This window comes from Rhineura floridana, chromosome 4 (assembly GCF_030035675.1).
Source record: "Rhineura floridana isolate rRhiFlo1 chromosome 4, rRhiFlo1.hap2, whole genome shotgun sequence".
Taxonomy (NCBI): domain Eukaryota; kingdom Metazoa; phylum Chordata; class Lepidosauria; order Squamata; family Rhineuridae; genus Rhineura; species Rhineura floridana.
In genome coordinates this window covers 149,235,390-149,249,259 of record NC_084483.1, presented here as the reverse complement: position 1 = coordinate 149,249,259, position 13,870 = coordinate 149,235,390, and the positions used below count along the sequence as shown (strand labels likewise).

The 13,870-nt window shown below is 42.6% G+C and overlaps 1 protein-coding gene across 1 annotated transcript in view; it reads right to left on the bottom strand.

Annotated features, from left to right (window-relative positions):
* Positions 1 to 13,870, bottom strand: part of TTC27 (tetratricopeptide repeat domain 27) — a 166,777-nt gene that overhangs the window by 23,748 nt on the left and 129,159 nt on the right. The window contains exons 13-15 of the mRNA XM_061624749.1: positions 7,098 to 7,325; positions 4,238 to 4,336; positions 3,040 to 3,092 (exon numbers count right to left, since the gene is read on the bottom strand). Of these exons, the coding sequence (XP_061480733.1) occupies positions 3,040 to 3,092; positions 4,238 to 4,336; positions 7,098 to 7,325 (380 nt within the window). The remainder of the gene's footprint in view (positions 1 to 3,039; positions 3,093 to 4,237; positions 4,337 to 7,097; positions 7,326 to 13,870) is intronic.

Sequence of the window (13,870 nt, the reverse complement as noted above, 5' to 3'; positions counted from 1 at the left end):
AGACAGCTCTCTCTCTCTCCCCCCTTCGCACTGTATGGTTTAAGTCTTGATTAAATGGTGAAAAAAATCCCCTTGATTTTGTTGCAAGGATGTAAAATTAAACGGTAACTTTAAATTACAGAAACTGTGACCAGACACTAAATATAGAACACAATTTTTAGAACAACCCCTCCCCCGGTGAAATTTCACAAGTCTTGTTCTGTAAGCTAAATGAACTGAGGGGAGAAGCAAGAAGGGGAAGTCATTCCAATTAAAGGAACAGTTGAATTGGTTCAGGACTGGTACATAAGAGTCCAGAAATTGCTTAGTGAGGTGTGAACGGGAGGACAAAGGGATCAGATTAATCATCAGTCTCTGGATAAAAAAAAAATCTACTTGCTGACTTAAAAACGAGCCTTCTCAGAAACCTATATAGCCTCAACATAAGATGTTCTAGTCTGATAAAAGTTCCAGTCTGATTTTTTTCCCCCTGTTGGTAAGTGGTTATAAAGTTTCTCCAGGATACTTCTACATAAACTCTGCAAGTTGCTGAAAAGACATTAGTTCTGAAAAGGACACTTGAACAAACAAGCTTGTATATCTTTACATCTCTTTTCTATTCCTTGCAGTCTCTGTAGCAACTGCATCTTTCAGCCTGTATGTTCCATAAATATGTCTAAGGACCTCTTGAACTAATTTATGGCTTTTGGTTCAATACACTTTCTTGGCAATTTGTTTCCTGTGCCCACAACTTTGTGAACTCCCTGTAGGTTTTCTCATTTTCAATTTGTTTCCAGAAAGCAGAGAAATTGTTCACTGTAATGCAAGGAAAACAAAATATCAAGCAGTTAAAAAAACTCCACAAACAGCTCCTTTTTTATTTCTTGCCTTTTTAAAGTTGCATTATTTTTGCTAGAAGATTAATGGGACACAGTCCAAGCAACCAAAAATTATCTTGACAACTTACTTATGATACCAAACTTCTGAAAGAACTGCATTATCAAAAAGGTATTCATCCCAGACATCATTACATAAGCTGAACAAGCATATAGAACTAAGAAATCAGATCCTTTCACAAGATTTATTAATGGCTCATTCTAGGAAGAAGGAAACAATTGGTGTATTATGCAAGTTGATACCATCTGCTACCACGAACCTAGTACTAAAACTGTCAGCTTTCCCCTTTAATAGCTGAAAACATTATGCATCATTAGCCATATTATTTGTTTAGAAAGAGACTACATTCAGATTTATTTATTTAACAAATTTTATCTACCACTTGATTGTAAGTAGGGGTGGGGGAGAATATCTGCTAAATCGGACTTGATACCAGCTTCCGACTGAATTCTACAGTTCGCTATCCTTTCAGACCAGGACCAATTTCTTGCAGTGGGCTGTGTCCATAATTGGCACAGATTTTGCAGCCGCGGTTGCAATAAGAAATATTTTTTAATCCCCTCCCCTTTTAAGTAATTATCTTCATAATCAAAACTGCTGCACTCATAACTGCAGGTATGATAACGATCGCCATTTGTCCATTATACATTACCAAAAAATGGCATTATTATCACAATATAATGTAAAAAATATTGGCTATCTGGTCTGCCCTAGGTTATATATGTCATCAATATATGTCAAATCATCCTGCAATTTCACGTTTTTCAAACAAGACATCTCAGAACATTCTGAACCTCCATCCTTTTGCGTGGGAAACATTATGATGATGAGACTGACCCACGCTACCCACCCTGCCCTCGACTCGCTTTCACTGCTGCTGTCCTGACCAAGGGCCATCTCTTTCTCTCTTTGTGCTAAATGTGTGTTTGTGTGTGTTTGTGTGTACAAACATACAAGGTGGTACTAGTAATGGTGCTGATGATAATGCAGTACTGCTGACAAACTTATTCGAGAATAGTGAATAGCAAAAGGGAGAGGAATCATTAAGCAGCATATCAGTTAGCCCAAGGCAAGAGACAGACTCAAAGGTGATTATCTGCCTCATTGACATGTAAATAGGTGGGAAAACCAGGTGGAACCCTGTGATCATTTACGTAAGCTACCTAAAAATTACACAATTTTCACCGTTGGCAAAACCCCACGTCAAATACTATCATCATTTACGTAAGTATTTACATTAAAAATTATGAAAAAAATTGCCACCAACCCCCCCTGATCGAATCACCCCAGAAATACACACAGCAGGTCAAATTGGCAAGTGCCAGAGCAAGCGGGGGGGGGGGAGAAGAGCAGATCGGGATCAAACGACGGACTATCAGAATACAAGCGGATCAGAGCTATGCAGCGAACCCCATCCCTACTTGTAAGAAGCCTCTAAGCAGTTTACAAGAGCCACTAAAATTATTAATAAAAACAGTTAAAAACAAGCAAAAACTTTAAAAAGACAATTAAAACAGCAATAAACTCAAAGAATTGAAACACATCAACATCTACATGTCTGGGTAGGCTTGCATTTCACCTTATATGGGCATTGATTCAATACCACATGTACAATTCCAGTAGTGATTTTATATTGGTTTAATAATATATGTTTATTAAACGTTTAAATTTTGTGCTTCATATGTGCACCTTAACTCCTCTCTGAGCATTGGGTGGGGCCACATGTACTTGACTAGATGTAGTGTGGATGCTACAACAGAGAAAGCCTGGCCATCTGGTCCTGTAGGCCTCATATCTGTAAACAGACAGGATGCAGAGCAGGGCCGCCCTTGCAGATCTAAAGGCGTGGTGAAGTCAGTACATAACTTGTAATTAATTGTATATTAAATTCTATATTGCAACTCTCTGGAGGTGGTGGGGTTGGAGAGAATCTAAACAGCAGCTTTTCTTTTTCAAAAGCTTTTCAATGATACCATCTCTAACTTTCTGATGATACTCATGGTGGGAGGCTAAATGGGAAGCTTGTACTAGAGGTGATTATAAAGTTGATCACAAGGGAAGCATGTCCAGGAGCTGGGAGGAACTGGAGGAAAGCTGGAGAGAGAGGAAACCAGCACTGTTTACTTTGGAAGCAGCAGCTACTAATCTTTTTGATGTACTTACTTCTGTTTTAATCTGATATATGCAGTTGATAAATTGTTCCAAGCCTCAGCATTCTGTAGTCAAAACAAACAAAAAAAGGAGTTAACTTACAGTAGTAGGGATAAGTATTTAAACAACGAGAACATAAATTTGTGCTTTTATCTGCAAACATTAATCTTGTGTTTCAACAGTTCTAACATTCATAAAAATGTGACTGTTCAAATTAAAACACCAGTCAACAGGCAAAATCCAAACAGATATTTTGTCCTGCTGATTTTGGCAGGAGAATTTTAAGTACTTGCTACTCCGCTTAACTTTGGCTAATTCATGGGCATTAGGAATATGCTAATTTCTAGAACAGCGCCCATACTCAAATCAGTTTTTTATGTTGTTGAAGTCAGCTGGTATAAAATTAGTGTAACAGTAGAAATTATGGCATACTAAGAACCTCCCAGCATCGGAGACTGTCCTCGAATGCCCACTTTCTAGGCTGGAGAGGTGAGTGGTCATGAGGGAATGGGTTTTTTCCATGGTGGTCCTATCATTTTGCAGTACTATCCCTTCAGATCTATATCATGTTAACATGCTGTGTTGATTTCAGAAGGCTCTGAAAATGTATCTTTTTACATTAGCCTTTTAGTTGTGGTGGCTCAGGGATTATGTGCCCTGCCACCTGTGCAGCCGTGGGCAAGCTGCATAGTCCCAAGGAGCCCAATTATCCCCCAGCTATCAGTTACAGACAAGGAAGGGGCTGGCTTGTACAGCAGGGGCAAGCTGAGCAGGCCCTAGACAGCTGGGGAGGACTAGCCTTAGAGGGAGGCAATGGTAACCCCCTCTGAATACTGCTTACCATGAAAACCGTATTCATAGGGTAGCACAAGTCAGGATCGACTTGAAGGCAGTCCATTTCCATCTTTAGTTGTGAGATTGTTTTATTGGTTAGATCATACCATTTTATTTTGTTCTTTCTGGCTTGTTTATTGATAGTCTATTTATCATTCACCCTTGTGTGTGTGTGTGTGTGTGTGTGTGTGTGTGTGTGTGTGTGTGTGTGTGTGTGTGTGTGAGAGAGAGAGAGAGAGAGAGAGAGAGAGAGAGAGAGAGAGAGAGAGAGAGAGAGTGAAATGGTGTAAGCCACTTTGCAAAAGCGGCTTAAGAAAAATACTGTTAAATAAAATATACGAAAACACCAGCTTTACCTTATATCTATTGTACTTACATCAGGTTCCAACATCACACAGCGCTGAAATGCTCTGGCAGCACCTTCATAATCTTCCAAAGCTAAGTAGGCACAGCCCAAGGAAAACCACACACCTAACTGAAAGGGAGTGGGAGAGACAAAAACAAATCAACAAGCAACCAAACAATTACAATTACTGTGTTTCTCTTAAAAACTGGTCATGTTTTACTGTGCAAAAAGTTACTTAAGGTATATTATATAATAAGCATATACACAAATTGTAAAGCTATATGTCTGATGGGGCACCAAGAGCCGATTCACAGGTTGGACTTTGTCTCTGCAGGACACTCAACACAATTACAGCTGCCACTTCTTGGCTGTGATGACATTGTCACAAAGGGCAATAAGTATGTTGCTGTGATGATGGAAATAGTCACTGAGAAGCAACAGCTGTATCTTCAGAGATCCCACTTTGTACAATGCATTCTTCATGTGACTGTGGTCCTTGGAGAAACTCAGAGCAGAGTACGGAGACAAAACTGACCAAGAATAAGTTCTAACAAAAATCCTATAACTTTTGAATGGCATTTTAATCTAAAGGAATATGTAGCTTCATTGACTAACTATTCAGGGTTAAAAAAAAGAAGGAAACCTTCTAATAAAAAACAACAATCCTGCACTGTTTCATTCTTTGAGACTGACTTAATACTGTTTGTCACATAGATATAATAAAACCATGATTAATTTTAAGAACATTAATTTCTGAAAGAATATTGGGTGTCCCTGAAGGCAAATTACTACTATTAATTCTAATTCAAGCTCTGTAAAGAAAAACTTACATTACATTCTGCATTCAGAAGGGCCTCTTTCAGAGGCAACCATCCTGGTCCAATAAATCATGGCTTGTGTGACTGATAACAAGCTATATGTCTCAATAGTCCCTCTTCCCCTCGTGCACCAGGCTACCTTAGTTTCTTAAATCACAGGTTCCTGTGGCATCTGAACTGGGAGATTAGTTTAAAGGTTCAGCCACCAACCAAACACAGAAAAGCTACTCTCTAAGCAGTGCCACTTCTAGGTTGCTACCAGAGTGCCATATACTAGGCTGTCCTGTAGAAAGAGATTTTTTTTAAATTACCTCGTTTTTTTCCAAAATAACATGTAACAAAATCTTACATCTCTGCATAGGTTAGAAGAGTGCTATGATTCATTGATACCAATTATGAAATACAGAACTGAGTAATCTTAAACCGCTAAATTTGAAAGCCCAGGATTTTTTTCTGCCAAAAGAAAAATGATTTGTTTTTGTGCCTATGTCTAATTAGAGAGAGGCAGGATTGGAATGATTCTATGGAAACACATGAATTTTATCATGGAAGAAAGGGTACTGCCACTGAATTGCAGGAAATATGTTTAAATCATCTTTGTAGGAGATGGAGGCCTTTAGAGGGCCTAGCAATGAAACAATTGCAAAGAAAAGCTGGAGTGAGAGAAACCATGACTTCCGTAGGCAGTTATGCTAGTTGGAATGGGATCTGGCAAATCACTCACAATTGCAAAAAAACATGAGGCTCTGAATAATCACTAAATGCAGCGAGCTGTTTCTGGTAGCAAACAATTTCCCTGAACCTCAGTTGCAGACAAGAGGGTATATAGCATGAGAAGCATTTCAAGTGAAATTCTCACCTGAAGCAAGCTTCCTGTCTGATCTTATGAAAAAAGTGGTTTAAATCTTTGAGCTACTGACTGATAAAACGGGGCTAATAATTGGTACTTTTTATTTGTTTGGATTTGGTATTAATAGTAGTAACAGCTAAAGAATATGAATGTCTTGAATCCTTTTGGCCATTACTTGCCACATGGGCAACAAACAATTCTCAATATGAATTCTCAATTCTCAATATGAATTCCTGTTTTGTTTTCACAGTTAAGATATTTCTACATATGATTCCATAGTGTGTTGCCTCATAGTGCGCTAACACAAACTAGAATCACAGCTCTTAAATGGATCCATGTTGCTAGCTCTTCAAATACAATTAAGTGAGTCAAGGAATTCAAGGTTACAAAGCAAAGAGATGTGATAAAAGGTTAGAATTAATTCTACTTTTGAAACTGCAGTTTTGACTGATATTTTAACTGTGGAATTACACTCACATGCATCTCATGTAAAAGAGGAGTTTTTCATGGGATTTTGTGGTTTTGTTCCCGTTCTTATATTTGATTTTAATGTTTCTTGTTACATTGTAAGTCACTTTGAGACGCTTTAATACAAAAAGGGATGAAAATAACACCACCCCCACCCCCAACTGGATTAATTAAATTAATTTGTATATTGTAAATGCCCAAAGGATGCAGGAACCACTATTTTATGTTTAGGCTTTAAAAGATTAAAACCAGTAATTTAAATTGGGCCTGGAAGCAGACAGGGAGCCAGTGCAGTTGACAACATAGTCAAACTGTCCAGTCCCAGTTAATAATTTTGCAGCCCTGTTCTGGACCAACTGCAGTTTCTGGACTGTTTTTAAAAGTAGCCCCACATATTGTAGTGCACTGCAATAGTCTAAACAGGAGGTTACTGAAGCAAGGTAAACAGAGAAACACTTCATAGGCTGAGAACAAAATCTGAAGCTGTTAAATCGACAGAAGAGCTGCAGGCTTGGAATTTGAGGCTTTGGGTTCAAGACTTCAGGGAGCATCTCAAATTAATTCCTCACTCAAAATTCAAACAGAGATAATCCAGACTCCACACACTGTGGAAATTTGATGGCTGGAAAGTCTGACCTCTGGAGCATTATAGAAATCAAGCGTGGCAGAATTTCATATATGGAAAGGATACCCCCTCACATACCTCTTAAGAAGTAAGCACATCAACATTGTTTAAAAATTTGTATTATCTTACCTGCATGGGGTTGATCTGCACTGATTGCTCAAAGCACTCTATACATTCCCTGAAGTTCTTGTTGCGAAGGTGGAGAAGACCCTTAGAGCGCTGAGCCCGGGCACTGCGGTGGTTTGACAATTCCCAGGCTTTTTCATAGTAAAAATGGTCTTTAAGAACATCCCCAAGCAAACAATATAAACCTGGTGTTTCCTTCTTCTCTACCTCCTGCCTTATGATTTCTTCTGCCTATGAAAAGAAAACAGGAAAGGAAGATTTCCCACTATTTTTTACAGAGGTTTCAGAGTGAGGATCACTTGGGCCACCTCAGACATGTGATGTGGAAAGCAGTCATTTCGGGAGTCCAGAAATGGCTATAATTCTATTGGTCATTGATGCATTTTGTTTTCATTTTCTCCAAGAACCTTAGGGTCACTGCATGATACTCTCTAGCAGGCAGGCTCCAGATTTCGAGGGGCCCTGGGCAGGCTGCCTTCAGTGGGCTCTCTAAGACACTGATCACCCCCTTCCAGTGCTGCAGGCCCTTGTGCCCCTGATCCAGAATAGTATACAATATGGTACATGGTCATGTGTTTTGCTCCCCCATACATTCTGCTCATACATGGGGCCCTTTGAATCCAAGTCATTATGTATAACTATTAAATTTTATACTGTCATTAGGGAGTTAGTTTTAGAAATGTGTCCATCCTGAAACACATTTTACAACCAAGATAAATGCACAGAAAAAATGTAGAGGGCTTGTTACAATGTTTAAAAGAGAAATACAAGGATAATTAAATCAAAGGTGAAAACTGCATGACTGCTGCAAAACCCGCTTGTCAGGAATTATTAGGCTTGTTGAACAGCTTTTCTAAAGGAACAAAAAACAGCTTTAGCTAGACAGGAGCCATGGGGAGACATTTAAAGTTCTAGGCAATTGTTTCTTTCCCCCTCTCTTTGGAGCGATAGTCTACAGTGTGAATAAACATCTGAGGTGAAAAGTGCACAGTGAGCTGCTCCTTCACCTCATCCTTGCTTAAGTCTCTCTCAAATCCAGGTCACTGAGCGGTAGTGCCTAGTACTGTATGTCAGATGAGCTTCAACTTCACAAAATTGCATCATTGGAGCTGGCCTGGCCTAAATCTGCAATGAATCCAAACCTGAAGTGGTACAATTCAGTGATATGCCCAGCTTCAATCCCTGGCATGCCCAAGTAAAAGAGGATGCAAAACTGAGTTAATCCAACCACTTACAAGATATCATTTTCAAGCATACTCCATGGTAGTGATGGTGGTGAAGAAACAATATTTTTCTGCCACCAACACAACCACTCAGTGGTATCCAGTGGAGTTTTTCCAAGCTGTTCAAGGCCCTCTCCAACTTGATGTAAAAGTGATGTAAAAATGCCCTAACAACTTGCTGCAACTTATCTATTAGGCGTTTAGAATGGATAAAGTTGCTCATATCCAGCACAACTCGTATGTCATTAAGGAGCAGTTTTGTAGCTTGGGTGTTCTCCTAGAACCATCTCTGTCACTTGAGGCTCAGGTAGCCTCAGTGGCACGGAGTGCCTTCTACCAGCTTCGGTTGGTGACCCAGCTACGTCCCTATCTGGACAGGGATAACCTGGCTTCAGTTGTCCATGCTCTGGTAACCTCCAAGTTAGATTACTGCAATGGGCTCTACGTGGGGCTGCCTTTGAAGACGGTTTGGAAACTGCAGCTTGTGCAAAATGCAGCGGCCAGATTGGTAACAGGGACCAGATGGTTCAAACATATAAAACCGATTCTGGCCTGCTTGCATTGGCTGCCTGTATGCTTCTGAGCTTGACTCAAGGTGATGGTTTTAACCTATAAAGCCTTATAGGGCTTAGGACCACAATACCTGATGGAACGCCTCTCCCAACACAAACCCACCCGTACACTACGCTCAACATCCAAGGCCCTCCTCCGGATGCCTACTCCTTGGGAAGCTGGGAGTCTGGCAACAAGGGAGAGGGCCTTCTCAGTGGTGGCCCCCAAATTATGGAATGATCTTCCTGACGAGGTGAGCCTGGCACCAACACTGTTATCTTTACGGCGCCAGGTCAAGACTTTCCTCTTCCCCCAGGCATTTTAGCAGGTGTTTTTAAATTGCTTTTTCAAAATGTGTTTTTAAATTTGTGTATTTGTTTTTAATGTTTTTAATTGTTGTAAACCACCCAGAGAGCTTCAGCTCTGGGGCGGTATACAAATGCAATAAATAAATAAATAAATAAATTCTACAATTCAGCCTATGGATGTGCCCAGTACATAAGAACATAAGAAGAGCCTGCTGGATCAGGCCAGTGGCCCATCTAGTCCAGCATCCTGTTCTCACAGTGGCCAACCAGTACACTATCTTGTCCCATTATACTGAATGACTTCCACTGGATGATGGCTTATGTGGACAAGACCTTGGTGGGGTAGGGCTATCATGTGTTTGCTTGCCTTTGCCCTTTCTGGCTTTTAACATGTAGCAGCACAGGAACAATCAGCAGAGTCCATGAAGGAAGTAATGCCTCCTTGTGAGAGGAAGCGGTTAGGTTTCTAAATGAGTCTAACAACCATTGGTGGATCATAGATGAGACATTTGGTCTTACCGTGAAATCGGTCTTCTCTGTGCATGTCAAAGATGATATCAGATGGGTAACTAGCTCCACCTAGTGGTTGAAGGCAAAAGAGTACTGCTGACGTTTTACTGTAGCTCCGTTCCTGGTCTGCGCCTGCTCCGTGCTCAGTTTACGATGACAAGCCCACCAAATCAGGCCAATAGATGCCACAAACAAGACAAGACAACAGTACTCATACACTCTCTGCTCCAGGACTAACCATGCTTATAAAGGCAGCCCAGCCCTCATAGGGAGTGGCCCTGATATCATCTTTGACATGCACAGAGAAGACCGATTTCACGGTAAGACCAAATGTCTCTTCTCCTGTGCATGGAAAGATGATATCAGATGGGACATACCAAAGCTGACCCATGGAGGGTGGGAATACTGCTGGGCTGTGGTCACGAATGATCCTTGAGGACGTGCTGTAGCACCCTCCTCCCAAAGGCTGCCTCCGATGAAGCATAGGAGTCTATTTTATAATGTTTAATGAACGTATTGGGAGTGGACTATGTGGCTGCTCTACAAATCTCTGCGAGAGGGGCATTACGGGAAAAGGCCGCTGATGTGGCCGCTGCTCTGGTAGAGTGAGCTACTATTCCGGTAGGATGAGCTAATCTTAGAGAGGCATAAGCTAATGATATGCATGCCTTAATCCACCTGGCTAGTGTGGACGTGGACACCTTATTCCCTAGGGAGGTAGGGTGGAAAGAGACAAACAAATTATCTGTTTTCCGAATTGGCTTTGTCTTGGAAATATAAACTTTAAGTGCTCTTCGCACATCAAGAGAGTGCCAGGCTTTCTCTAAAGGGTGGACAGGATTCAGACAAAAGGACGGCAATACCAGCTCTTGCTGGCAATGGAAGGTAGACAACACTTTGGGACGAAAGGAAGGAACAGTACGTAGGACTACTGTATCCTTATGAAATATACAAAAAATTTTATGGACGGATAGGGCATTCAACTCAGACACTCTATGGGCCGAAGTGATGGCCACGAGAAACAAGACCTTAAAGGAGAGAAGACGGAGGGAAACCTGACTCAGAGGTTCAAATGGGGGTCTTTGAAGGGCTGACAAAACTTTATGTAAATCCCAAGTTGGGTAGCGGTGCACCGTAGGTGGTGCTGTTATCGTCGCACCCCTGAGGAAACGTTTGACGAAAGGGTGAGATCTGATCGGATTATCCAGAGATCTGGAGAGGATTGCCGACAAGGCCAAAACTTGGCGCTTCAGGGTATTTGGTCTGAGACCCAAAGATAAGCCGTCTTGTAGAAAAGACAAGATCTGGTTGACCCCCGCCTTCCGAGGAAGAATTCCTTTCTGCTGTGACCAGGATGAGAAGGCCTTCCATGTGCTCTCATAAATTCTGAGCGTGGAAGGCCGTCTAGAAGCGCGAGGGCGGTGTCCCCGAATAATTTGCCTCCCACGTAGGGTTCCGAGGCAAGGTTCGAGCGAGCTGCAGGGTCTGCTTCCCAGTGACGAAGCCAAAGGGTCCTTCGCGTGAAGACCTCTGCCGTCAGTGACCTTGCTGCGAACTGCATAGCATCCATGGACGCGTCTGCCATGAAGGTAACCGCCCGAGAGACCTTCAGCAGAGATTTCCGCACTCGGATTGGGTCTTGCTGTGGGTCATCCAACAGGTCCTCAAACCAGAGAAGGGAAGCTCGAGCAAATACCGAGGAGGCTGCTGCTGCCCTGATTGATAGTGCACTAGCCTCGTGCACTCTTCTAAGCCCCTGGTCCATCTTACGCTCAGTGGCATCCTTGAGGTGAGCATCTGAGTCTTTCGGGTTCAAAGATGGGTTCAGGAGATTGACTATAGGCGCGTCTATGAGCGGGACCTTCAACTGATCCATGAGCGGTTGTTCTAGTGTATAATATTTGTTGGCGATGGAAACTGACTTTTTGAATTGTAAAGGAATGTCGAATTCTGATTTGAGCACCTTCGGGAGAAGAGAAGGAAGCTTCAACACTCTCGACCTAGGTTTTGGATCCGGACATACTGCTGACACTCTCGAGGTGGATGGAGTAGGAGGATCCTCTGTAGAGGTGAGGGTAAGGGCTTCCATCGCCTTGCACAGCAGAGGAAGAAAATGAGCCTCTTGAAATATCCTGGTAGATAGAATCTCCTCAGATTCAGACTCCCTACTCCATTCCTCCTCATCCAAGACAATCAATTCATTTTCTGCATCCATAGGCTCCTGGTCAGGGAGCTGTAGATGTCTGCCTTGAGATGCCGCATGGGGATCTGGAGATGAGCGGCCAGGAGGAGGGCGAGGATCTGTCCTCAAGTGATCTGTAAGTGGATACCTCGAGGGCTGGGAGCCTGAAGTAGTTTGAGAAGACAAGTCCCTGGCCAGATCCAATAAGAGAGCCTCTCTAAGCTGCTCCTTAAGCTGTTGAATTGAATGCGCTGACAGATGTAACTGAACAGGGCAAGCCTGAGTGTGAGAAGAGGAGAGCCTGTGCCCTTCAGCAGATTGAACCTGTTGAACAGGGATTGGTTCATCCAAAAACCCAGTAAAGGCCTCAGGAGAGGAGGTAGTAGAAAAAATAGCATCTAAGGGAGGTTGGGGCTGGCTGCCTTCGTCATCAGACAGGGGTTCCAGGTCTCTCTGGTCCCTTGTATGGTGGACAGGAGCTTGACCATCTCTACAAGTTCGCTTATGTGGGACAGATATCCTGCCTTCTGTAGCCACCCTGCCCACCAGAATCTGAGCCTCAGCCACCTCGTGCCTGACGGTAGAGGGGCGGGCCACCGCTACTTCAGAATGATCCCCTGAGGAATGAGACTGCTCCAATCCCAGGGTGGGAAGGGGCTCTGATACTGCGCCTGTTGATGCCATGCGGGGAGGCGGCTTCAACCCCTTTGAGAGGTGTTTCATTTTGTGCGTGGCTTTCCCCATTGTGGGCACACACTGCGGGACTTATGGGGTTAATAAATGTTGCTGTTGGTGACTGACAGTGCTAGTAAACGACCTGGCGACTCTCGAAGTTTAGCAGCGGCCGGCGTCTTCCCCTCTATTGCTTCTGCGCATCTACCTCCTCTCCCGCTACAGAGCGGGTAAAAACGAAAGCCGCTCGTAAAGAGCGAGAAATAACTGGGTGTAGGCCTGGGTATCGAGCCCTGGGAAGGCTGCCGCTAAGGTTGAAGCCGCCAACGCTGTAGCTTGCTGAACGTGGAGGAACGTCAGCGAAATTAGTTAGAGAGGGAGTCTGAATAGGTCGACGGCTGCCAGAGCCGCGGGGAGGGGCTGGCTGTTCCTCGCCACGGGGGAAGGTTAGAAGGAGAAGGACAGAAGGAACTTTTTTTAAAAACTATTACAGAAGGAAGAGGAATAAGAAAAACTTTGAGGGAAAGAACAAGAACGAACTCACAAAGAAGACCCAAACAACAAAACGCTACAAGCCTGAATCACGGAGTCAGAGAGAATCCAACCACTTTCTGTGAGGCAAAAGAGAAAACTGAGCACGGAGCAGGCGCAGACCAGGAACGGAGCTACAGTAAAACGTCAGCAGTACTCTTTTGCCTTCAACCACTAGGTGGAGCTAGTTACCCATCTGATATCATCTTTCCATGCACAGGAGAAACTACTTTTGGGTAATGCTGACTGGATGTTTACCAGGCAACTCCAAACACTTTTGTGTTAATTATGTGGATCCTTTCAAATCTGGTTTCTGGCCTAGTTTTCGCATCAAAACTACCCTAATTAATAAACTAGGCTCAGCTGTTATATATTCATATTCTCAACTTACTCCCACAAATATGTGGTGGAAAAGCAAGTCAATTTTGTTATTATGCTTTGAAAGACTTCAAGATATTTACTTAGAATAGTATGCAAAGCATGGAAAGGGTGCAGATTATTTATATCAGAAATTTAGGTTGCAATCCTAATCTGATTTACCTGGGGAAAAGGCCAACTGAATTCAATAGGATTTACTTCTGAGTAGATGTGGTTAGGATTGTGCTATTAGATTTCCATCCAAAACACTTCAGTCTATTGTGAAGTGCAGTCTCTGCACATATGCAATTACATATCTATGGATAGAGGAGGATAAGGCAAAAAAGATAAAAAGTAGAAAATGTATTCCTGAGAAATGAAAATCACAATGGAGTCTAATGTTCTGGATCCCTCAAGGATTGGTACTGGGACCTATGCTTT